This window comes from Octopus bimaculoides, chromosome 7 (assembly GCF_046866305.1).
Source record: "Octopus bimaculoides isolate indiv1 chromosome 7, ASM4686630v1, whole genome shotgun sequence".
NCBI lineage: Eukaryota > Metazoa > Mollusca > Cephalopoda > Octopoda > Octopodidae > Octopus > Octopus bimaculoides.
This window is the reverse complement of record NC_142934.1, coordinates 89,525,162-89,547,317: the sequence shown is the minus strand read 5'-3', so window position 1 is coordinate 89,547,317 and position 22,156 is coordinate 89,525,162. Positions and strand designations below refer to the sequence as shown.

The window sequence follows — 22,156 nt, the reverse complement described above, 5'->3', positions numbered from 1 at the left end:
GCAATTAGGGCAAGGTCATCAGCATAGAGGAGCTCCCAGGGGCAACCTGTCTTGAACTCCTCTGTGATTGCCTGGAGGACTATGATAAATAAGAGGGGGCTGAGGACGGAACCTTGGTGGACCCCTACCTCTACCCGGAATTCATTGCTGTACTCATTTCCAACCCTCACCTTACTGGCAGCATCTCTGTACATGGCTCGCACAGCTCTCACTAACCATTCTTCTATCCCAAGTTTCCTCATTGACCACCAGATAAGGGATCGGGGGACCCTGTCAAAGGCTTTCTCCATGTCAACGAAAGCCAGGTACAGAGGTTTATCCTTAGCTAGGTATTTCTCCTGCAGCTGTCTCACTAGAAATAAGGCATCAGTAGTGCTTTTACCTGGCACGAACCCAAATTGCATCTCATCTAAATTGATTCGCTCCCTAATTAGTTGGGCTATGACCCTCTCTGTAACTTTCATAACCTGATCTAACAGCTTGATGCCTCTGTAATTATTTGTATCTAAAGCGTCACCTTTACCTTTGTAGCAGTTGACTATGATGCTGCTACACCAGTCATTGGGTATGACTCCTTCGTGTATCACCTGGTTCGTAATACGGGTGACTAGGCTATAGCCAACACTGCCAGATATTTTGAGCATCTCTGCAGTGATTCCTGATGGGCCGGGGGCTTTCCCGGTCTTCATACTCTTAATTGCTTTATTTACCCTGGTAATATCAACTCGGATAGCTGGTCCCTCTATTGGGTCAACATACGGCAGGCTCTCTTCCTCCCATTCATTCTCTTTATTAAGCAATCTATCGTAGTGGCATCTCCAGACCTCTTTCTTTGCATCCTCATTTAGTGCAAGCGTACCATCATCCATGCGAACACATTTCTCTCCTACAACATCACTATTCTCTCTCCTACACTGTCTTGCAACACGAAATACCTCGAGTCTTTGGTCCTCACAGCGCAGAACTTTGGCAAATCTTTTCTTATCTGCTTCCCCTCTGGCTAAATAAACCTGTCGCCTAGCCTCCCTTCTGGCACATTGGTACAATTCCCCGCTACCACCGTTCTTCCAGTCCTTCCAAGCCTGTTTCTTTTGTCTAATAGCCCTGTCTACCTCCTTGTTCCACCACCACGTTACTCTGGGTCGGGAGGGGACTTTACACCACCCACAAATCTGGTCGGTGGCTTTCAACAGGTTATTATATATATATATATATATATATATATATATACACACATATTTAGTAAATCCAAAAAAACCAAGAACCAACACAAGAAAAAAACAACATGAGAACGTGGTACATATATATTTATATATATATATATATAGATAGATAATCAGACACAGATATGTGTGTGTATATATATATATATATATATATATATATATATATATATATATGACAAGCTTCCTTCAGTTTTCATCTACCAAATCTGCTAACAAGGCTTTGGTTGGCTCAAGGATATAGTAAAAAACACTTGCCCAAGGTATATATATATAAATTTGTAGCATAAGATATGCATTCAGAGAACCGTGTGGCTATATGTAGATTGTAAAATGGCCATAACCCTAAACATTGATACATGGTTAAATAAGTATACATCCACCTCTTATGCCTCTTGACTTTTATGGCATACATGTGTATGTGTGTGTGTGTGTGTGTCTGTATGTGTGTGTGTGTGTGTGTATGTGTGTGTGTGTGTGTGTGTGTGTGTGTATGCGTGCACACATATTTAACACTGGTATCAGTAAAACAGTTTGAGAGGAACTGATAAGCCAGAGAACTGCTTTGAGGTGACATGTCTACCTTGGCATGGTTTCTATGGCTGAATATATCTCTTATCAGATTGTACTGGCTGCTTTTTGCATGGCCTCAACGTTAGTGAGGGCCTCATGCAGCGTGCAAAACTAGGATTCCTTTCATTTGAGTGGGACCAGAGTGGAGAAGCAGATAGCTTTATTCTAGGAGATGAGATGTTAATGTATGAGATAAAGAGAGGAGGTGACTGGAACTGAGCAAGTTTCTGGCTGCAGGGGAGCTACAAGGGTACTTATATTATAGTAGAGGAAGGTGAGGATGACGGGGGTAGAACTGGGAAGAGATAAAACAGTGGTGATGGAACAGACATGGTGGACCCTGAAGGTAAGATGTAAGTAGAAGTGAGTGGGGAGTAGGAGAACAGGGAGTGTGTGGAGGTAGAGGTTGTAAGAGTGAGAGATGGGTAGAGACAGGGAATGGATGAGGGAGTGGATGGGGGAATATAACAAGGGGGGGGGATAATAAATAGGGAAGAGTTATGTGTAGGTGATAACTGTAGAAGTTTGGTAGGGTTGAGGGTGGTTGTAGTGAATGGTGGCTAGGGGATGATGAATGTGAGTTAAGGAAGAAGTAGGGGAAAGTAGGAGGTGACTGATAGTGCAGAAAATATGAGGTTTGGTGCGCAGCAGAATGTTAATAGAATCTCCAGTAGACAGGAGAAGGATGAAAGTAACGATATATAGAGAGAGAGAGATGATATGGTTGTGAAGAGGTTGTAAATGTGTATGGGAGAGTGAAAGATTGTTAGAGATGGAGAACGGGTGAGGGATGAATATAGTATAACAAAGAGAGATGGTGTGTAGGTGAGAGTATTTTTAAGGCTGTAGAAATTGGGTGGAGTTGACAGGTAGATGGAGTGAATGATGGATAAGTGGGACGGACCAGTGATAGATATGAGATTGGATGATAAGTGGGGAGAATAGGAGGTGACTGATAGTGCAGAAAAAAATGAGGGTTGATGAGCAGCAGAATGTTAATAATGATCCAGTAGACAGGAGAAGGATGAGAGAACGATACAGAAGGTGAGATAAAGGGGTTGTGAAGAGGTTGTAAGTGTGTATGGGAGAGTGAAATATTGTTAGTGATGGAGAACAGATGAGGAGTGAATATTACTAAAAATGATGATATGTAGAGAAGAATAAATGACAACTGTAGAATTTGGGTGGAGTTAAGGGATGGGTGGGAGTGAATGTCAGATAAGTAGGAGGGACCAGTAATAGAGATATGAGTTTGAATAACAGGTTGGGTGAGTAGGAAATGACTGACCATGCAGAAGTGGTCTGACCACTGCAGGACATGTCTCATTCTTTGTTCCTTCACTGTCTATTGAGATCTTTGAATGATGCTCTTGCCAAGATTTCTGTTTTATATTATCTTATTTCTTTAGTTCCTCGATTCCTGTACGACCTCATTGAGTCTACCTTCAGCTGCCAGACGTCTCTTCAGTGTCACCGGTAAAGAACTGTTTAGTTTGCAAGAACTCAAGAGGGACCAGGTTGTATATGTAAGCTGTCATGAAACGTGGTTGAACCCAAAAGTTACCAAATCAGAGCAAAAGAGACGAGTTTTATTGACCAACTTATCTTCGGACTTGACAAAGATTCGCAAATATTGCAGCCTCAGGGATCCAATCAGTAAGTTGTGGTTCTTTTTTCTGAGAATGTCTGGTTTTGTTATTGTTGAAGTAGTTGTTGTAGTATCAGTGGAGGCGTAAGTAGCAAGTGGCTGAGTACTCCACAGACATGTTTACCCTTAATGAAGTTCTCAGGGAGATTCAACATGGCAAAATGTGACAAAGCTGGTCCTTTGAATTACAGGTACCACTCAGTTTTGCCAGCTGAGTGGACTAAAGCAACATGAAATAAAGCATCTTGCTGAAGGACACAATGTGCCTCTGGGTATCAAACCATTGACCTTACAATTGTGAACCAAATGCTTGCACCACTAACCCACACATCTTCACCTTCATGATGGACTCTCTCCTCGAAAATAACGTATAAGTGGGATTCTCCCATCGAAGATGACATATGAGTGGGACTCTCCCATCAAAGATGACGTGTCAGTGGGACTCTCCCATTGAAGATGATGTATGAACGTTCAGCTTTTTGCTGAATGATCTGGTTATAGTGATCAAATGTTCGTGCCAAACATTAGCTCACTCTCTCCATCAAATCAATGTTGCCTGAACAGGTGCACAATGTGCCACATGTCAGGTGTCAAAGTGATTGCAGAACGTGAGATGAAGGGTTTTGCTCAAGAACACAATGCACTGCCCAGTCAAGGAATTGAAACCATGATCTTACAATCCTGAGTGCAGCACCCTAAACACTAGGCCATGCATACATACATACCATTAACCTACATGCATACATACATCATCATCATCATCATCATCATCATTTAACATCCGCTTTCCATGTTGGCGTGGGTTGGACGGTTTGACTGAGGACTGGTGAGCCAGATGGCTGCACCAGGCTCCAATCTGATCTGGCAAAGTTTCTACAGCTGGATGCCCTTCCTAACGTCAACCACTCCGAGAGTGCAGTGGGTGCTTTCTACGTGCCACCAGCACAGGAGCCAGTCAGGCAAGCCTGGTATCGACCACACTCGAATGGTGCTTTTTATGTGCCACCAGCACGGGAGCCAGTCAGGCGATACTGGCATTGCCCACGCTTGAATGGTGCTTTTTACATACCACTGGCACGGGAGCCAGTTAGGTGGTACTGGCAACGACCATGCTCAGTACAACAGACATCTTTTACTCTAAATTTCTTTCACAATTACCGTTTACTTACCACAGTTAATATTTACCAATTATCCTATATTTTCAGATTATGTGTTAACAGTAAATGGAAGTCTGGTAGCAAATTCCACCATAATTGTTGCTCCATTGGTTGTCCTCTCCAGTGAAATTTCAGAAGAGAATGTCTTACGAGTGTCCCAAACTGCGGATGATGCTGGAACGTCTGGAGAAGTTGATAAAGAATATGACCAAACTGATGTCAAAACACAGTAAGAAGATATTTAAGACTGTCTTCCTTTTGCAGCATTTCACAAAACCCTTTGTCATCTGGGGGAAACAGGGGAGGGTTCAGTTTCCTACCAGGGGATGAGGAGATTTCTATCAGAGTGGAGGCGAAGCAGGTTTTTGCGGAAGGATCGCCATGGTTACTCACAGCTAGTAGGTGTGTGTGTGTGTGTATGTGTGTATCAGTGTTCTTGTGTTTGTGTTTGTCATCCCAACCATTTGACAACTGCTGTTGGTTTGTTTATGTCCTCAATAGAATAAGTACCACACTTAAAATATTGGCCCTGAGGTTGATTTTTTTTTTTACTCAACCCATCAAGGTGGTGCTCCAGCATGGCCACTGCCTGATGATTGCAACAAGTAAAAGGTATCCTTTTTACCAACTCTACAGCAATAACTGTACCTCGGGTGCGATGGTACAAATGGGTGTGGGCGTGTGTGTGTTTATGCATTTGTATGAGTGTGTGTTTTGTATGTGTGTGCTTGTGTGTTTAAGTGCCTGTGTCTATGTGTGTGTGTGTTTATGCATCTGTGTGGGTGTGTATTTATGCTTTTGTGTGTGTGTGTGTGTGTGCGTTTATGCACTTGTGTGGGTATGTGCATATGTGTGTGTTGTGTTTATGCTTTTGTGCATGTGTATGTGTCCATTTATGCATATGTGTGTGTGTATTTATGCATCTGTGTGGGTATGTGTGTGCATGCATGTCTATGCACCTGTGTGTATGTATTTATGCATTTGTGTGCATGTGTTTATGTGTGTGCGTGTGTTTATGCATCTGTGTGTATGTGTTTATGGATTTGTGTGTGTGTGTCTGTGTGTTAACTTCAATAATCTTCAAGCGAAACATTTACAATGAACAACAAAGCCTTCATACCTCTCTCACTTCTAAGATATGTACAGAGGTGTTCTATTTAAATTATACAATTAAACCCGACGTAGCCATGTGGTAAGATGTTTGCTTCCCAACCACATGGTTCCAGGCTCTATCCCAGTGCATGGCACATTGGGTAAGTGTCTTCTACTATAGCCTTAGGCCAACCAAAGCCTTGTGAGGGGATTTAGTAGATGGAAACTGAAAGAAGCCCATATTATATATATATATATATATATATATATATATATATATATAGGTAAATGATAGGATTGCTTCAATTTTTCAGGGGTAGTCTGAAGTATCCAAGTAACCAGGGGATGTTTAAATCCGGAGGCACTCCTGAGAATTACTTGTGTGAGGGTTAGGGTTAGGGTTAGGGTTAGGGGGTCTTGGTTAGAGGGTATCCAGAGGCAGGTAATTTATTGTTTAAACCGTAGTTTATAATTATATTTATGTGGAAAATGGAGCAACAAATACAAGAAGAAGCAATTCGGTTGGGCTAGTTAGCCATTGTTTTATTATGTGGAGGTTATGTATGACTAATTACATAACCTCCACATAATAAAACAATGGCTAACTAGCCCAACCGAATTGCTTCTTCTTGTATTTGTTGCTCCATTTTCCACATAAATATATATATATATATATATATATATATATATATAAATTTAAATAATAAGGGTGACAAATTGAATATTAATTAGATTAATATCAATTTAAAACCAGTGGCCTAGCAAATTAAAAATCTGAAGATTCAGAAAAAATTCATATTACAAACATGTAAGAGAGATGACCACTAAGTGGACATCCCTTTTGCTAGAAGAAGACCAGCTACAGTCTGACCACTTAGTGGTCATCCCTCTTACATGTTTGTAATATGAATTTTTTTCTGAATCTTCAGATTTTTAATTTGCTAGGCCACTGGTTTTAAATTGATATTAATCTAATTAATATTCAATTTGTCACCCTTATTTAAATTTGAATTGTACCTGTAATTCAAAAGGCCAACTTTGTCACATTCTGTGTCATGCTGAATCTCTCTGAGAACTTTAAAGGTACGCGTATCTGTGGAATACTCAGCCACTTGCACATTGATTTCAGAAACAGGCTGATGAGTTAATAGTTGATTGCATCAGCTGAAATCCTTGCCATTGCAACTGATGGAGGGCCAGAGTAGAGCATAAAAATGCCTTGAGGTATTCAGTCATGGTCCTAGAGATTCTGAGTTCAAATCCTAACAAAGTCAACTTATTTTTCATTCTTCTGAATGAATATATTAAATGAAGTACATGAGCAATGGTGTAGCTAGAGTTTGTGCCACCCTGGGTAGCCCTTGATTTTCCACCCCGACTCTCTTTATAGACTTATACAGCAGATCCAAAAGTGTCACCCCCCCCCCATAAAATCATCACCTGAGACAGGCTACACCCATGCCTTCCCCACCTAATTTGTTTGTAATTGAGTCAACATAAAGAAAGGCAGTGAGCTGGCAGAGTTGTTTCCATTCCACCAGGCAGAATGCTTAGCAGTATTTCATTGGTCTTCTTGTTCTGAGTTCAATTTCTATCAAAGTGTTGTGGCGAACACCCCCTAGTGAAAAGTGGGCTGTTCCACTACTGATAAATAGTGGACAGACACAGCAAGCAGTGTCAGTCGGTGAGGTATGCCATTTGGACCAGTTACACAGACAACGAAATACGTCATCATAATGCAGGACATATCACAAGGTCAACTTCACCTTTTGGGGTTGATGAAATAAGTGCCAGTTGAACTTTGGAGGTTACCTTCTACTCCAAAATTGCTGGCCTTGTGCCAAAATTTGGAACCAATGTAATCAAATGCTCTCACATGCACAAACATCTGAATGTGTGACCCTGGGCCTATCTAAGATCACTACTATGCTCTCCTCATGAGAACACATAAGATTTAATCCTAAAATTAAATTCTCTGCAGCTACATCAATGATTAATTAGTGATGCATTATAAATTTCTTCGTCAATCATATGGAATTCTGTATCTTTTCATTATTGATCAAGTAGATTTAATTAAACTCTATTGATTTACAAGTTCTGATTATCAGTTGAATCGAGTTAATTCTTCTAATTGAATGTCTTTATAATGGTAAATCATCATATGCTTGGTGATCAGTGAGAATCAAAATGAAGACTGGTATATTGATTTTTAATATATTCTAGCACATTTGAACATGAGTATGCTAATCACTGTGAAGTTGTATCACAGGAGAACAAATTCTTGGAGTCGAATGTGTGTTTATAACACACTCACTCCATCAGAATAAGGAGAATTTCAGTTCTTGTGGGGCAAAACACAACAGTAATTAGCATATAAGCGCAGGAATGGCTGTGTGGTAAGTAGCTTGCTTACCAACCACATGGTGAGTGGATTTGGTAGACGGAAACTGAAAGAAGCCCATCGTATATATGCATATATATATATATATATATATATATATATATATATATATATATATATATATATATATATATATATAAATGAATATGTATGTGTGTCTGTGTTTGTCCCCCCAACATCGCTTGACAATTGATGCTGGTGTGTTTATGTCCCTGTAAGTTAGTGGTTTGGCAAAAGAGACCGATAGAATAAGTACTAGGCTTACCAAGAATAAGTCGTGGGGTCGATTAGTTCAACTAAAGGTGGTGCTCTAGCATGGCCACAGTCAAATGACTGAAACAAATAAAAGAGTAAAAGAATATCTGCATTCAAATCTGCCAGAATGACATCATCATCATCTTCATCATCATCATCATCTGTCTTCCATGCAGGCATATTTTGGATGTTTTAACAGGAGCCGGCAAGCCAGTGGACTGTGCCAAGCTCCATTGTCTGCTTTGGCATGGTTTTCACTGCTGGATGCCCTTCTTAATGCCAGCCACTTTACAGAGTGGACTGGTCCTTAGGCATCTAGAATCGCCTCTCTACACTTTAGATTTGATCATACTTTCTAAATTAGAAATCTCATTTGTTAACTAAGAAGGGTCACCTACTAAAATTTTTTTCAATTTTATACTTTTATTTGTTTCAGCCATTTGACTATGGCAATGCTGGAACACCACATTTAGTCGAGCAAATCGCTCACAGGACTTATTCTTTGTAAGGCTAGTACTTATTCTATCGGCTCTCTTTTGCCGAACCGCTAAGTAACGGGACGTAAACACACCAGCATCAGTTGTCAAGCAATGTTCGGGGGACAAACATATACACGCACATACATATATATATATATATACGATGAGCTTCTTTCAGTTTCCGTCTACCAAATTCACTCACAAGGTTTTGGTCGGCCCGAGGCTACAGTAGAAGGCACTTGCCCAAGGTGTCATGCAGTGGGACGGAACCCGGAACCATGTGGTAGGTAAGCAAGCTACTTACCACACAGCTACTGCTGCTCCTATTTGTTGGCAAATAGATAAAAAAAATTGTCAACTTTTATTATATTCCTTATATATATTGTTTCTGGTGTGGAGGCGCAATGGCCCAGTGGTTAGGGCAGCGGACTCGTGGTCATAGGATCGCGGTTTCGATTCCCAGACCGGGCGTTGTGAGTGTTTATTGAGCGAAAACATCTAAAGCTCCACGAGGCTCCGGCAGGGGATGGTGGCGAACCCTGCTGTACTCTTCCACCACAACTTTCTCTCACTCTTACTTCCTGTTTCTGTTGTGCCTGTAATTCAAAGGGTCAGCCTTGTCACAGTGTGTCACGCTGAATATCCCCGAGAACTACGTTAAGGGTACACGTGTCTGTGGAGTGCTCAGCTACTTGCACATTAATTTCACGAGCAGGCTGTTCTGTTGATCGGATCAACTGGAACCCTCGTCGTTGTAACCGACGGAGTGCCAACATTGTTTCTGGTATAAATTAATATTACTAAGAAATATTACCGGTCTCTGGCACATTGGGAAACAAAAACTGCCAGTACACCACATCAGATAGTTTGAGAAGAACTGTCTCACATGACATCACAAGAACACATCATAAAAATCATTTTGAATCATCTCCTGTTGTTCTTTCAGCAAATCCTGCCATGATATTTCTCACATGTATTCCGATATTTACATGAATAAACTGAAATGGCCCTGGGAATGTCTTGTCAATGTAGAGAACTGTACAAATGACGAAGAAGAAGAAAATGTTGAAGAAGACCCTGTGTCCGAGAAGCAGAATCTGAAAAACAAGTAAGTTTCACATTCGTCTACTCCACACATTTCTTTGCACGTGTATAGATATGTGGCCTTAAAGCTAAAAATGAAATGAAACCATCATCATCATCATCATTTAACATCCACTTTTGCATGCTTGCATGGGTCAGGTGGAATTTGTTAAGGCAAGTTTTCTACTCACCACTTTTTAATTTATGTCACAGTTTTTATATCTTCTACCTTTTGCTTGTGTCTATCGTGGCACTCCGTCGGTTACGACGACGAGGGTTCCAGTTGATCCGATCAACGGAACAGCCTATTCATAAAATTAACATGTAACTGGCTGAGCACTCCACAGACACGTGTACCCTTTAACGTAATTCTCGAGGAGATCCAGCGTGACACAGAGTGTGACAAGGCTGGCCCCTTTGAATTACAGGTACAACAGAAACAGGAAGAAAGAGTGAGAGAAAGTTGTGATGAAAGAGTACAGCAGGGTTCACCAAAATTAGTAACACTTCACTCAAGTTACAGCCTTACATAGTTACATTCGAACACAAAAACAACTCCTGTACATGTCTTTCAGTTGTTAGACTGTGGCCATGCTGGGGCACAGCCTTGAAGAATTTTGGTCAAAGGACTCGACCCCAGTACTCATTCTACTTATTCTATTGGTCTCTCTTGCTAAACCACTAAGTTGCAGGGATGTAAACAAACCAACACTGGTTGTCATGCAGTGGCGGGAGACAAACAGAAAGGCACACAGATGCACACGCACGCACACACACACGCACACACACACACACACACACAATGGGCTTCTTTCAGTTTCCATCTACCAAATCCACGCAGAAGGCTTTAGTTGGCCTGAGACTATAGGAGAAGGCATTTGCCCAAAGAGCCACACAGTGGAACTGAACCTGGAACCATGTGATTGGGAAGCAAACTTCTTACCACACTGCCATGCCTCTTACCTTTTCAAGTAAATTTCATCTCACGAGTGAAGGGGAACATTTTCAATTAAGAATAAAAACCTTATCACGGACTCACATCTGTAACATGTGACAACCATTTCATAGTTTTGATTAAGTGTGTCAAAAAAATCACACAGATATAAAATGATTGTGTAAGTTAGAGAGCTGAGAAGATGAAATATCTCCTGTTTTTTTGTTTTTTTTTTCTTCAGGTAGGAATTTTCACGTCAGAATAATAGATTTCAGTTTGTGATTGTTTCCCTATTCTTGTTGTAATATTTATAGTTTTCATTGTGCATAGGTTCTGAATTCATTCCCCACTTGGGTCAATTTTGATTTTTGTCTCTCTGGGGTAGATAAGATAAAGTATCAATACTGAAGGTGACGGCATCGATTAGCACCTTCTTCTGAAAATTAATGGTCTTGTACCTAAATCATCATTGTCGTCATCATCATCATCATCATCACCATCACCATCACCATCATCATCATCATCATCATCATCATCATCATCATCGTTTAACGTCCGCTTTCCATGCTAGCATAGGTTGGACGATTTGACTGAGGACTGGTGCAACCGGATGGCTACACCAGGCTCCAATCTAATTTGGCAGAGTTTCTACAGCTGGATGCCCTTCCTAACGCCAACCACTCAGAGAGTGTAGTGGGTGTTTTTACGTGTCACCCACACGAAAACGGCCACGCTCGAAACGGTGTCTTTTATGTGCCACCCGCACAAGAGCCAGTCCAGGGGCACTGGCAACGATCTCGCTCGAAAACCCTACATCATCATTATTATTATTATTAAGGCGGTGAGCTGGTAGAAAGATTAGCACGCTGGGTGAAATGGTTAACGGTATTTCGTCTGCCTTTAGGTTCTGAGTTCAAATTCCTCCGAGGTTGATTTTGCCTTTCATCCTCTCAGGGTCGATAAATTAAGTACCAGTTACATACTGGGGTTGAGCTAATTGACTGGTTTCCTCTCCAAAAATTTCGGACCTTGTGCCTAGAGTAGAAAAGATTATTATTATTATTATTATTATTATTATTATTATTATTATTATTATTATTGAGTGAGAGAGAGCAGTGCTTGCCACCAGAGTAACACTGAGGTACAATTATACAAAGCCCATTATACCCATCATGACTACCTGTCTGATAAGGGTGCACCAGGCATATGCATCACAACCACATGTGCGTGACATGGTAATCTCAACAGTGCATGACCTTGCAGGTGGGGTCCAGTTAGAATTGTGTTCAGGTCGAGTAGCCCATCCCGCTCAAAAGGTCCCTGAATAAGGTTTGTTTAAGGATGTTGTGCAAAACACCCATGTTTCCAAAGGTGAATTATCCAAACCCCCAAAGAATTCCTCTCAACACATGGCTATGATGCTCCCCCACTACTTCTGCTCGTGATCAGAGATGCACATATCGTCAGCCACCAAGGGACATGCTCAACTGGTTAAGGTCAAACAACTGACAAGCAAATCTGTGGTATTAAGCAGAATATTTGCTGTAGCCCTATTATAATTATTATTATTATTATTATTATTATTATTATTATTATTATTAAGGTTGTGAAATGACAGAATCGTTAGCACATGGGACAAAATGCTTAGTGGCATTTTATCCATTGCAACATTCTGAGTTCAAATTCTGCTAAGGTTGACGAGACCATCGCCTCTAGCTATGTGACACACAAACCTGTGTCCATTATAACCTTCGAACAGGGTTATAATGGACACAGGTTCGTTTGTCACATAGGTAGCTAGAGGCGATGGCCTCTTGGAGCTAATCAACAGCAGCATTTGTCCTATTTTCCTGGACTGCCATGTTAGCTTGGCGATAACTATTAATATCCAGTACCGCTGCCGTAGTCTCCTTTAGAGAGATTTAGAAATATTAATATTTCTATTTTCGACTTATCTTATCAACCCTGAAAGGATGAAAGGCTAAGTACTAATTGAGTATTGTGTCACTGTAATTGACTTATCCATCTCCTAAAATTGCTGGCCTTGTGCCAAAATTTGAATTCATTACTGTTATCATTATTGTTATTATTATTGTTATTATTAAGGCGGTGAGCTGGCAGAATTGTTAATATGGTTAAAATGCCAGACAAAATACTTAGCGGCATTTTGTTTGTCTTTATGTCCTGAGTTCAAATTCTGCCTTTCATTCTTTTGGGGGTCAATAAAATAAATACCACTCTCGGAGTGGTTGGCGTTAGGAAGGGTGTCCAGTTGTAGAAATTCTGCCAGATCAAACTGGAGTCTGGTGTAGCCATCTGGTTTGCCAGTTCCCAGTCAAATCGTCCAACCCATGCTTGCATGGAAAGCAGATGTTAAATGATGATGATGATGAGCATGAGTGTTGATGTAATCTACTTTCCCCTCCCCCAAATTTGCTGGCCTTGTGCCAAAATTTGAAACCATTATTATTATTACTATTATCGTTGTTGTTGTCATTTCAGAGTTAATGTTCCACATTTCACGAGTCCGGAAGACTTACAGAAATTCACTTATGAAGATGGTTATATAGCTTGTGCAGAAAGCCCAAACCTTGTCTTAACTGCTGTGCAAAACGACAGTCGCTTAGCTGATGTTATTCTTATGAAACGTTCACCTGATGACATTAACCAACGCTGGATAATACAATCTGATGGGTGAGGTCACTTCAAATTAAATACCCAGCCATGTTGTGAATCTAAACCAGTTTATATCTAAGTTTTTCATGGAAAAACACTGCAAATAAACTTTTGAATTACTCAGAGAAGTTATGACAAAAGCTCCTTCAATTTTCAAAAATTTTAACCTTACTTGTTCCGGTTTTCTAGTTTTGGACATTATTTCTTTAACTTTTGATCAGTTTTCACTTGATTTCTTCTTATAAATTGTAATTGCTCCATCCTCACAGACGATTGCCATCTCCATGTGCTTCCTCATTGTCAATGGCATTTTCTGACTTTCCATCCATGACTTCTCAGATGACTATTCAATCCCATTGCAGATCTTCACTGTGGTAGCGCAATGGCCCAGTGGTTAGGGCAGCGGACTTGCAGTCGTACAATCAGGGTTTCGATTCCCAGACCGGGCGTTGTGAGTGCTTATTGAGTGAAAACACTTAAAGACCCACAAGGATCCAGCAGGGGATGGCGGCGAACCCTGCTGTACTCTTTCACCACAACTTTCTCTCACTCTTTCTTCCTGTTTCTGTTGTGCCTGTATTTCAAAGGGGCCAGCCTTGACACACTTTGTGTCATGCTAAATCTTCCTGAGAACTACGTTAAGGGTACACATGTCTGTGGAGTGCTCAGCCACTTGCACGTTAATTTCACAAGCAGGCTGTTCCGTTGATCGGATCAACTGGAACCCTCGTCATCGTAACCGAAGGAGTGCTACGTATCTTCACCTATGCAGGTGAATGAAGTCTGGAGGGTATATCAGCCAAAACATTGTGTTAACAACAAGATGAGGATAAATATCCATCAAATGTAAATAATGTATTTTTATGTTGTTTTGCTTTTTTCTGACAGGGAAATCCGTTCGCGGTGTGGCCACAATTTGGTTTTGACTGTTTCAATGCCACTTTCTGGCACAGAGAGCCAAATATCCTACATAGGCTGTTCTGTCATTTTGAAAGCCAAGAAAGGACACAAGTATGGAGAGGCCCACCAAAGGTGGTACTATGATGCTGACACTGGTTATATCAAAGCTTTCGAAGCAGAAATCTTGAACAAAGGTTGGTGCAATATTTAAACCGTTATCATCATTAAGACAAGCTCAATGGGGAAACTTAGGGATCACAATGTCAGGCAGTTGCTCTTCCGACCCATACTGTTTTAATATTTTTTACTTGTAGCTTTTACTTGTTTCAGTCATTAGACTGTGGTCATGCTGGGGCAGCCCTCGAAGAATTTTTACTTGAATGAATCAACCACAGTATTTTAATTTTTTTTAGCCTGGTATTTATTCTATTGGTCACTTTTGTTGAAGCGCTAAATCATGGGGATCTAAACACACTAGCACCAATTGTCAAGCAGCAGTGGGGACAAACAGACACAAAGACACATACACATCATCTCCAGCTGGCTATACGACACAATCTGTGTCCTTATATTTTCGAACAAAGGAATCTAGCACCCCAACTCAGCTCAAAATGATATGTGTATTGCAATTTCTGGGTTATTTCCCTTCATCAGCACAGAATAATTGTTCTGCTAGAGGTGGCACTGCCAAATTCCCGTTCGAAATATATAGTTTTCAAAATGACAACCAGTCACTAATCTGTAAATTAGAAAATTACTATTTGTAAATCTCACAACGAGAGAATATTCAGCAACAGTACTTTGGAGTAAAGATTGTTTGCCAACATAACATGGCAGTCCTGGTTTAGGACGAATATTGCTGTAATTTAGCCCCAGGAAACATCGTCTCCAGCTGGCTATATGACATGATCTGCGTCCTTATATTTTCGAACAAGGGAATCTAGCACCCTCACTCAGCTCAAAACAATATCTGTATATCACGATTTCCAGGTTATTTCCCTTCATCAGCACAGAATAATTGTTTGGCTAGAGGTGGTGCTGCCAAATTCCCATTCGAAATATATAGTTTTCAAAGTGACAACTAGTCACTGATCTATAAATTAGAAAATTACTATTTTTAAATCTCATTGTGAGATTAGTAATTTTCTAATTATCAAATATGATTGAGACTGATACATTAGTTGTAAAAATATACTCACATATGTTTCAACATATGGTTATATAGATAGATATATTGTTGTACAGTTATACAACTGAGTTGTATAGATATAAAGCTGAATAAATATTTCAAAATATATCAATATAATACCATCGTAATATAGAAACCATAGAAATAGTCTATTATTGTATATTGTACAAATATAACAGTGTACTTTGAAGCTATTGAATAAACATTGCTAAACAATGTGTGTGTCATCAGTCCACCTACGTATGTGACAGCCAGATCCCATTCAAAAATCTTCCTGTTATCTTTAAAAACAAAATGAAACAACAATCAGAATTCTAACTTCTTGGTAATCATTTCCAATATATAAATAGCACAATCCTTACAATAGTATCTTCAGATTAATTCTGTGTAAGAATATATATTTATACTAGCTCTAAAATAATTGAGGAATGAATATCGCTGGAGAGAACTTGAACACGATATTTTTTTTTGTTCTTTATTTTTACTTGGTTCAGTTTCATTCAACTTTGTTGAGATTAGATATCAGTTTTTGTGAACAATGATATCATTGATTAGAGGAGTCAGTTGCAAGTTTATTGTGTTTACTACAATGATGAGAGTGATAAGGGATTCATATGCAACATGGGTGAAACTAAATACCACACAGGATTTTTGTTTGCAAACAGCAGTTTATAAGTTTCTTTGCTGATCCTTTATATCACATTGCTAAAATATATATACATATACATATGTATATGTATATGTATAGGTGCAGGAGTGGCTGTGTGGTAAGTGTCTTCTCCTATAGCCTCGGGCCAGCCAAAGCCTTGTGAGTGGATTTGGTAGATGGAAACTGAAAGAAGCCTGTCGTATATATGTATATATGTGTGTGTTTGTGTGTCTGTCCCCCAACATCACTTGACAACCGATGCTGGTATGTTTACGTCCCTGTAAGTTAGTGGTTTGGCAAAAGAGACCGATAGAATAAGTACTAGGCTTACAAAGAATAAGTTCTGGGGTCGATTTGTTCGACTAAAGGCAGTGCTCCAGTATGGCTGCAGTCAAATGACTGAAACAAGTAAAAGAGTAAAAGAAAACAATATATATATATATATATATAGATATACTTCAATAATAAGATATTCATTCTCTCTCTCTCTTGTGGAGACAATCTAAATAAGACGTTTGTTCTTTTCTCTCTGTTTTTGCCTCTCTTCATCCATCCTTTCTGAAGAAGAGTGCTTGCTTGAAACATTAAAGTTTTCATCCACTTTTATGAGTCTAAGCCTAATACACTATGTTTGTTTGTTATTCTACCTCATCATTATGTTCTTTTTTTTATTTAAAAAAGTATTTTTACTATATACTCTGTGTGTATATATATATATATATATATATATAAAGCACCCAGTCCACTCAGTAAAGTGGTTGGTCTTGGGATGGGCATCCAGCTATAGAAACCATGCCAAAGTAGACCTGGTGCTGGTGTCACATAAAAAGGACCCAGTCCACTCTGTAAAGTGGTTGATGTTAGGATGGGCATTCAGTCATAAAACCCATACCAAAACAGACAGTGGGGATTGGATCAGTCCTCTGTGCTTCCAGCTCCTGTCAAACCATCCAACCCATGTCAGCATCGAAGATGGACATTAAATGATGATGATGATGAAAAGTTACCATACAATTTTGATACATCAAATTCACTCATAAGGCATTGGTTGGCCCAGAGCTATAGTAGAAGACACTTGCCCAAAATACCAAGGTACTACACAGTAGGACTGAACCTGAATCTACATGGTTGCAAAGCAAGCTTCTTAACCACATAGCCACGCTCACAACTATAATATTTATGGCGGGATCACTGCCAGAGCAGCTGTCTCGCTCCCGTGCTGGTGGCACGTAAAAAGCACCATTTGAGTGCGATCGTTTCCAGATTTGCCTTACTGGCACTCGTGCCGGTTGCATGTGAACAAAACATTGGACTGACTCCTGTGCAGGTGGCACGTAAAAAACACCATTTGAGCCTGGCCATTGCCAGTACCGTGTGACTGGCCCTTGTGCCAGTGGCACGTAAAAAGCACCCACTACACTCTCGGAGTGGTTGGCGTTAGGAAGGGCATCCAGCTGTAGAAACTCTGCCAGATTAGATATTGAGTCTGGGGTAGCCATCTGGTTTGCCAGTCCTCAGTCAAATCGTCCAACCCATGCTAGCATGGAGAGCGGACGTTAAATGATGATGATGATGATGATGTCTTTTAAAAACTGGTTACACCTGAATTCTGAAACTTTATAGCAGATACCATATTTGAGTGTTGCTATCATAGTAACTATATCAGATTAATTCACTGCAAAATAATATACAATGGAACAGACACAACAGGTGAAGTAAAAAGTCTGCAACATTTGTATTAGACTAATGTTTTTATTTTTGTCTTTTGTTGTATTTCTTTGTTTTCTATTAACAGAAATCACGGCAGCAAGCTCCAGCAATATTTGTACTTTTGCGATTACAGCGAAGACGAAAATTGATCAACCAGTAAGTTGGATTTTGAGGAGATTTATTTCACTTTATTTCATTCTATTTTTGTTATTTATTCTCTCTGCATGTATATGTGATCGTCTGTGTACACACATGCACACATTCGTGCGTGTGCATGCAAATGCACATACACATGTATGTGTGTGTTTGTGTGTGTGTGTGTGTGCGTGTATGTGTGTATGTAAGTAGGTAGGTATGTATGTATTGGTATGTGTTATTTCTTTACTACCCACAAAAGGCTACACACAGAGGGGACAAACAAGGACAGACAAACGGATTAAGTCGATTATACCGACCCCAGTGCGTAACTGGTACTTATTTGATCGACCCCGAAAGGATGAAAGGCAAAGTCGACCTCGGCGGAATTTGAACTCAGAACGTAGCGACAGACGAAATACCGCTAAGCATTTCGCCCGGCGTGCTAACGTTTCTGCCAGTTCGCCGCCTTAGGTAGGTATGTATGTATTGATATGTGTGTGTTTGTGTGTATGTGTATGTATGTGTGTTTGTATATATGTGTGTGTTGTACGTGTGTGTATCTGCATGTGTATATGATCATCTATGTACACACACATACACGTTAGCATGCCGGACGAAATGCTTAGCGGTATTTTGTCTGCCATTACATTCAGAGTTCAAATTCTGCCAAGGTCGACTTTGCCTTTCATCCTTTCGGGGTCGATAAATTAAGTACCAGTTACGCACTGGGGTCGATGTAATCGACTTAATCCCTTTGTCTGTCCTTGGTTGTCCCCTCTATGTTTAGCCCCTTGTGGGCAATAATGAAATAAGAAGCTTGCTTACCAACCACATGGTTCTGGGTTCAGTCCCACTGTATGATACCTTGGGCAAGTGTCTTCTACTATAGACTCAGGCCGACCAAAACCTTGTTAGTGGATTTGGTAGATAGAAACTGAAAGAAGCCCATCGTGTGTGTGTGTGTGTGTCTATGTGTGTCCCCCCACCATTGCTTGACAAGCAATGTTGGTGTGTTTACGTCCCCGTAACTTAGCAGTTCTGCAAAAGAGACCGATAGAATAAGTGGTAGGCTTACAAAGAATAAGTCCTGGGCTCGATTCATTCAACTAAAGGTGGTGCTCCAGCATCGCCACAGTCAAATGACTGAAACAAATAAAACAATACACATGCATATAAGCACACAAAAATGCAGGTGCAGCGTGTATGTTAGTAAGCAATTATTGATTTTATTCTACAGTTCTCCACCTACACGTTACAGGTGTATCATATCACCTGAATATTTACATAAAATACACCACACAACACACACAGACACACAGAGACACATACACACGCACAGACACACAGAAGCACACACGGTGTAATATGTAAGCGTTCATGGTGAGTTCATCAGCTTTGCCGTTGGCCTTGTTTTTATTGTCGTCATCATATGTAAAGATAGGTTAATCATTTAAAACTACTACATAATGGAAATGAAAGAAGAAACGGTTTGAAGCTTTGTATTTGAAGAATGTTCCTTGTAAGAAATATCAAAATATTGTATCATTTTTCTGTCATTAGTCTACTTTGGTGAACAATTCACAAAAGGAAGGAATTTTAAGAATATTGATTTCTTTAGCTTAGAATTTCAGACCAATTTTCTTATATAGAAGAATTATAATCAATTGAATAGGTGCCGGCATGGCTGTGTAGTAACAAGTTTGCTTCCCAACCACATGGTTTCAAGTTCAGTCCCACTGCATGTCGTCTTGAACAAGTGTCTTCTATTATAACCCCTATTAGCTCTGGGCTGACCCAAAGCCTTTTGTGGGGATTCAGTAGGTGGAAACCAAAAGAAGCCTGTCGTGTGTGTGTTACTGTTTCCTTGCCCTGGGAAAGGAAACAGTAACAAACAAGCATTGGCTTTCCTTGCCAATCTTCTGTGAAAATATGTCTGGCCATAGGAAGATATTTCTAAGATGATAGGATGTTATTTAACTCTTTTGATACCAACGCGGCTGAATCCACCTCTGGCTCTGTAGTACAAATGTCTTGTTTTCATAAGTTTTGAATTAAAATATTCCACCAAACCTTAGTCACAATTTATGTTCCTAACACTAGCTTAACGATAACTAAGTTATTTTACTAAATTCTTTGTTATATTTAAAATTAATTGAAAGAAACACAGAACATCTCAACAGAAAAATGGTAACAAAAGGGTTAACAAATGATTAATTTAATCCTTTTGATACCAACCTGGCTGAAACCATCTCCCACTCTGTGGTTCAAATGCTTTGTTTTCATAAGTTTTGAATTAAAATCTTCTACCAAACCTTAGTCACAATTTATGTTCCTAACACTAGCTGAATGATAACTAAGTTATTTTACTTAATTCTTTGTTATATTTAAAATTAATTGAAAGAAACAAAGAGCATCTCAACAGAAGTATGGTAACAAAAGGGTCAAGGGAGTTTGTGCTACTATATCTTGCACACAAACAACCATGCAGAAGCCCTCATTTGGGCCCCTCTTGCTCTAAGAAGCTGTCAAAGGTGTTATAAGTCATTTAATCCACTGTTCATTCCCACACCACCACCTGTCCCATGGATGCCTGTAGCAGAGTCTGTCTGTTGCAAGCATTCAAACCAGTTCTCCTCTTATATGAGTATAATTTTCTTCCTTCCTTCCATCTCGCACCAATCTCAGAATTCCCTCATTGTTCCTGCCCCTCTTCATTTAAATAATGCTCTCAATTTCTGGGAGAGCTCTTGAGCCAATGGCAGAAGCAGCTGAGAAGAATTCCAACTGGATCTGGTCAAAGAGGAATAAAAATGAATTTTAAAAGCATAATTTACTCCAGAGTCAACTAATGTCTTCAACTGGATTGGTTACATGTAAGTTACCTTGGTTCTGGGTCATCTTAACCATCAAGGAGGATTGCAATGCAGAAGAATAGCACAGAATGTAGAAGCAGAGGGGTATCCAGGAATCATAGCCCAGATATTGCCCAGCTCTTTTACAGTGTAAGGAATTAAGGGCTGAAGCATTTGCATGAGGAGATCTTTTCTGAAGACCTTCTGCTCTCCCTAAAATTTCCTACTACTTGTAAAAAAACAATAAAAAAACAAAGAAATTGTTATGAAGGCTGTGGAACTTATGAGTATTTCATCACCTTACAGGGCAGTCTTCAAATCCTTCCATAAGAAAAAGTTATATTATTATTATTACCTATGCCTTAGCGAAGGAGGAGGTATTGTTTCAGTTGCATTTGTTTGTTTGTCTATGGATAAGATATCTCAAGAACCGTTGGATGGATTTGGATGAAACTTTCAGGGATGTTTGGCCTCGTGACTGGCAAGAACTGATTAGATTTAGGGATCAATCCAGTACTGAACAAGGATTCTGGATTATTACTTTACATGATTACGATCTTAAGTTAACTTTCAAGTCTTTCTCAATTATCTCCCTTTGTTCATTTTGGCTTGTATTAGATAAGGATAAGCCATGTCCAGTATCTTACTTAGAAGGAGGTTTATGTCTCATCTGGGAAGAGCTTCCTTTGTTTTAAGATTTAGTCATAGTAAGGCAGTCAGCTGGCAGAATTATTAGCACACCAGGCAAAATGCTTTGTGGCATTTCATCCATCCTTGTGTTCTGAGTTCAAATCCCACTGAGGCCAACTTTGCATTTCATCCTTTCAGGATCAATAAATTAAATAGCAGCTGAGCACTGGGGTCAATATAATTGACTTGCCCCCCTCCCCCGAAATTGCTGGCCTTGTGCCAAAATTTGGAATCAATATTTAGTCTTAGTAAAAGGTGGTGGAGGAGTATTGGTAAACTAACGATCAAAATCATCATCATCAACATCATCGTTGTTTTAACATCCACCACTCAAACGGAATGTTATGATCTCAGTCACTTAAACACCATGGGAAGCAGGTAACTCCTTATGTGCCCAAGGGCTCATGGAGAATTGTTTTTATATGTTCTCTAATTGTGTTTGTAATTAGTGGCAGATAATTAAATGAAAGAGTGACAAGAATTGATTTTCTTTTCTAAACTTTTCCA

The 22,156-nt window shown here is 39.8% G+C and overlaps 1 protein-coding gene across 2 annotated transcripts in view; it reads left to right on the top strand.

Moving 5' to 3' along the window:
* Positions 1-22,156, top strand: part of LOC106884146 (doublecortin domain-containing protein 1) — a 228,254-nt gene that overhangs the window by 157,588 nt on the left and 48,510 nt on the right. For both annotated transcript variants that reach the window (XM_089355596.1, XM_089355597.1), the window contains exons 25-30: positions 3,206-3,452; positions 4,650-4,830; positions 9,775-9,936; positions 13,348-13,539; positions 14,410-14,615; positions 18,055-18,125. In XM_089355596.1, coding sequence (XP_089211722.1) covers positions 3,206-3,452; positions 4,650-4,830; positions 9,775-9,936; positions 13,348-13,539; positions 14,410-14,615; positions 18,055-18,125 — 1,059 coding nt within the window. The remainder of the gene's footprint in view (positions 1-3,205; positions 3,453-4,649; positions 4,831-9,774; positions 9,937-13,347; positions 13,540-14,409; positions 14,616-18,054; positions 18,126-22,156) is intronic.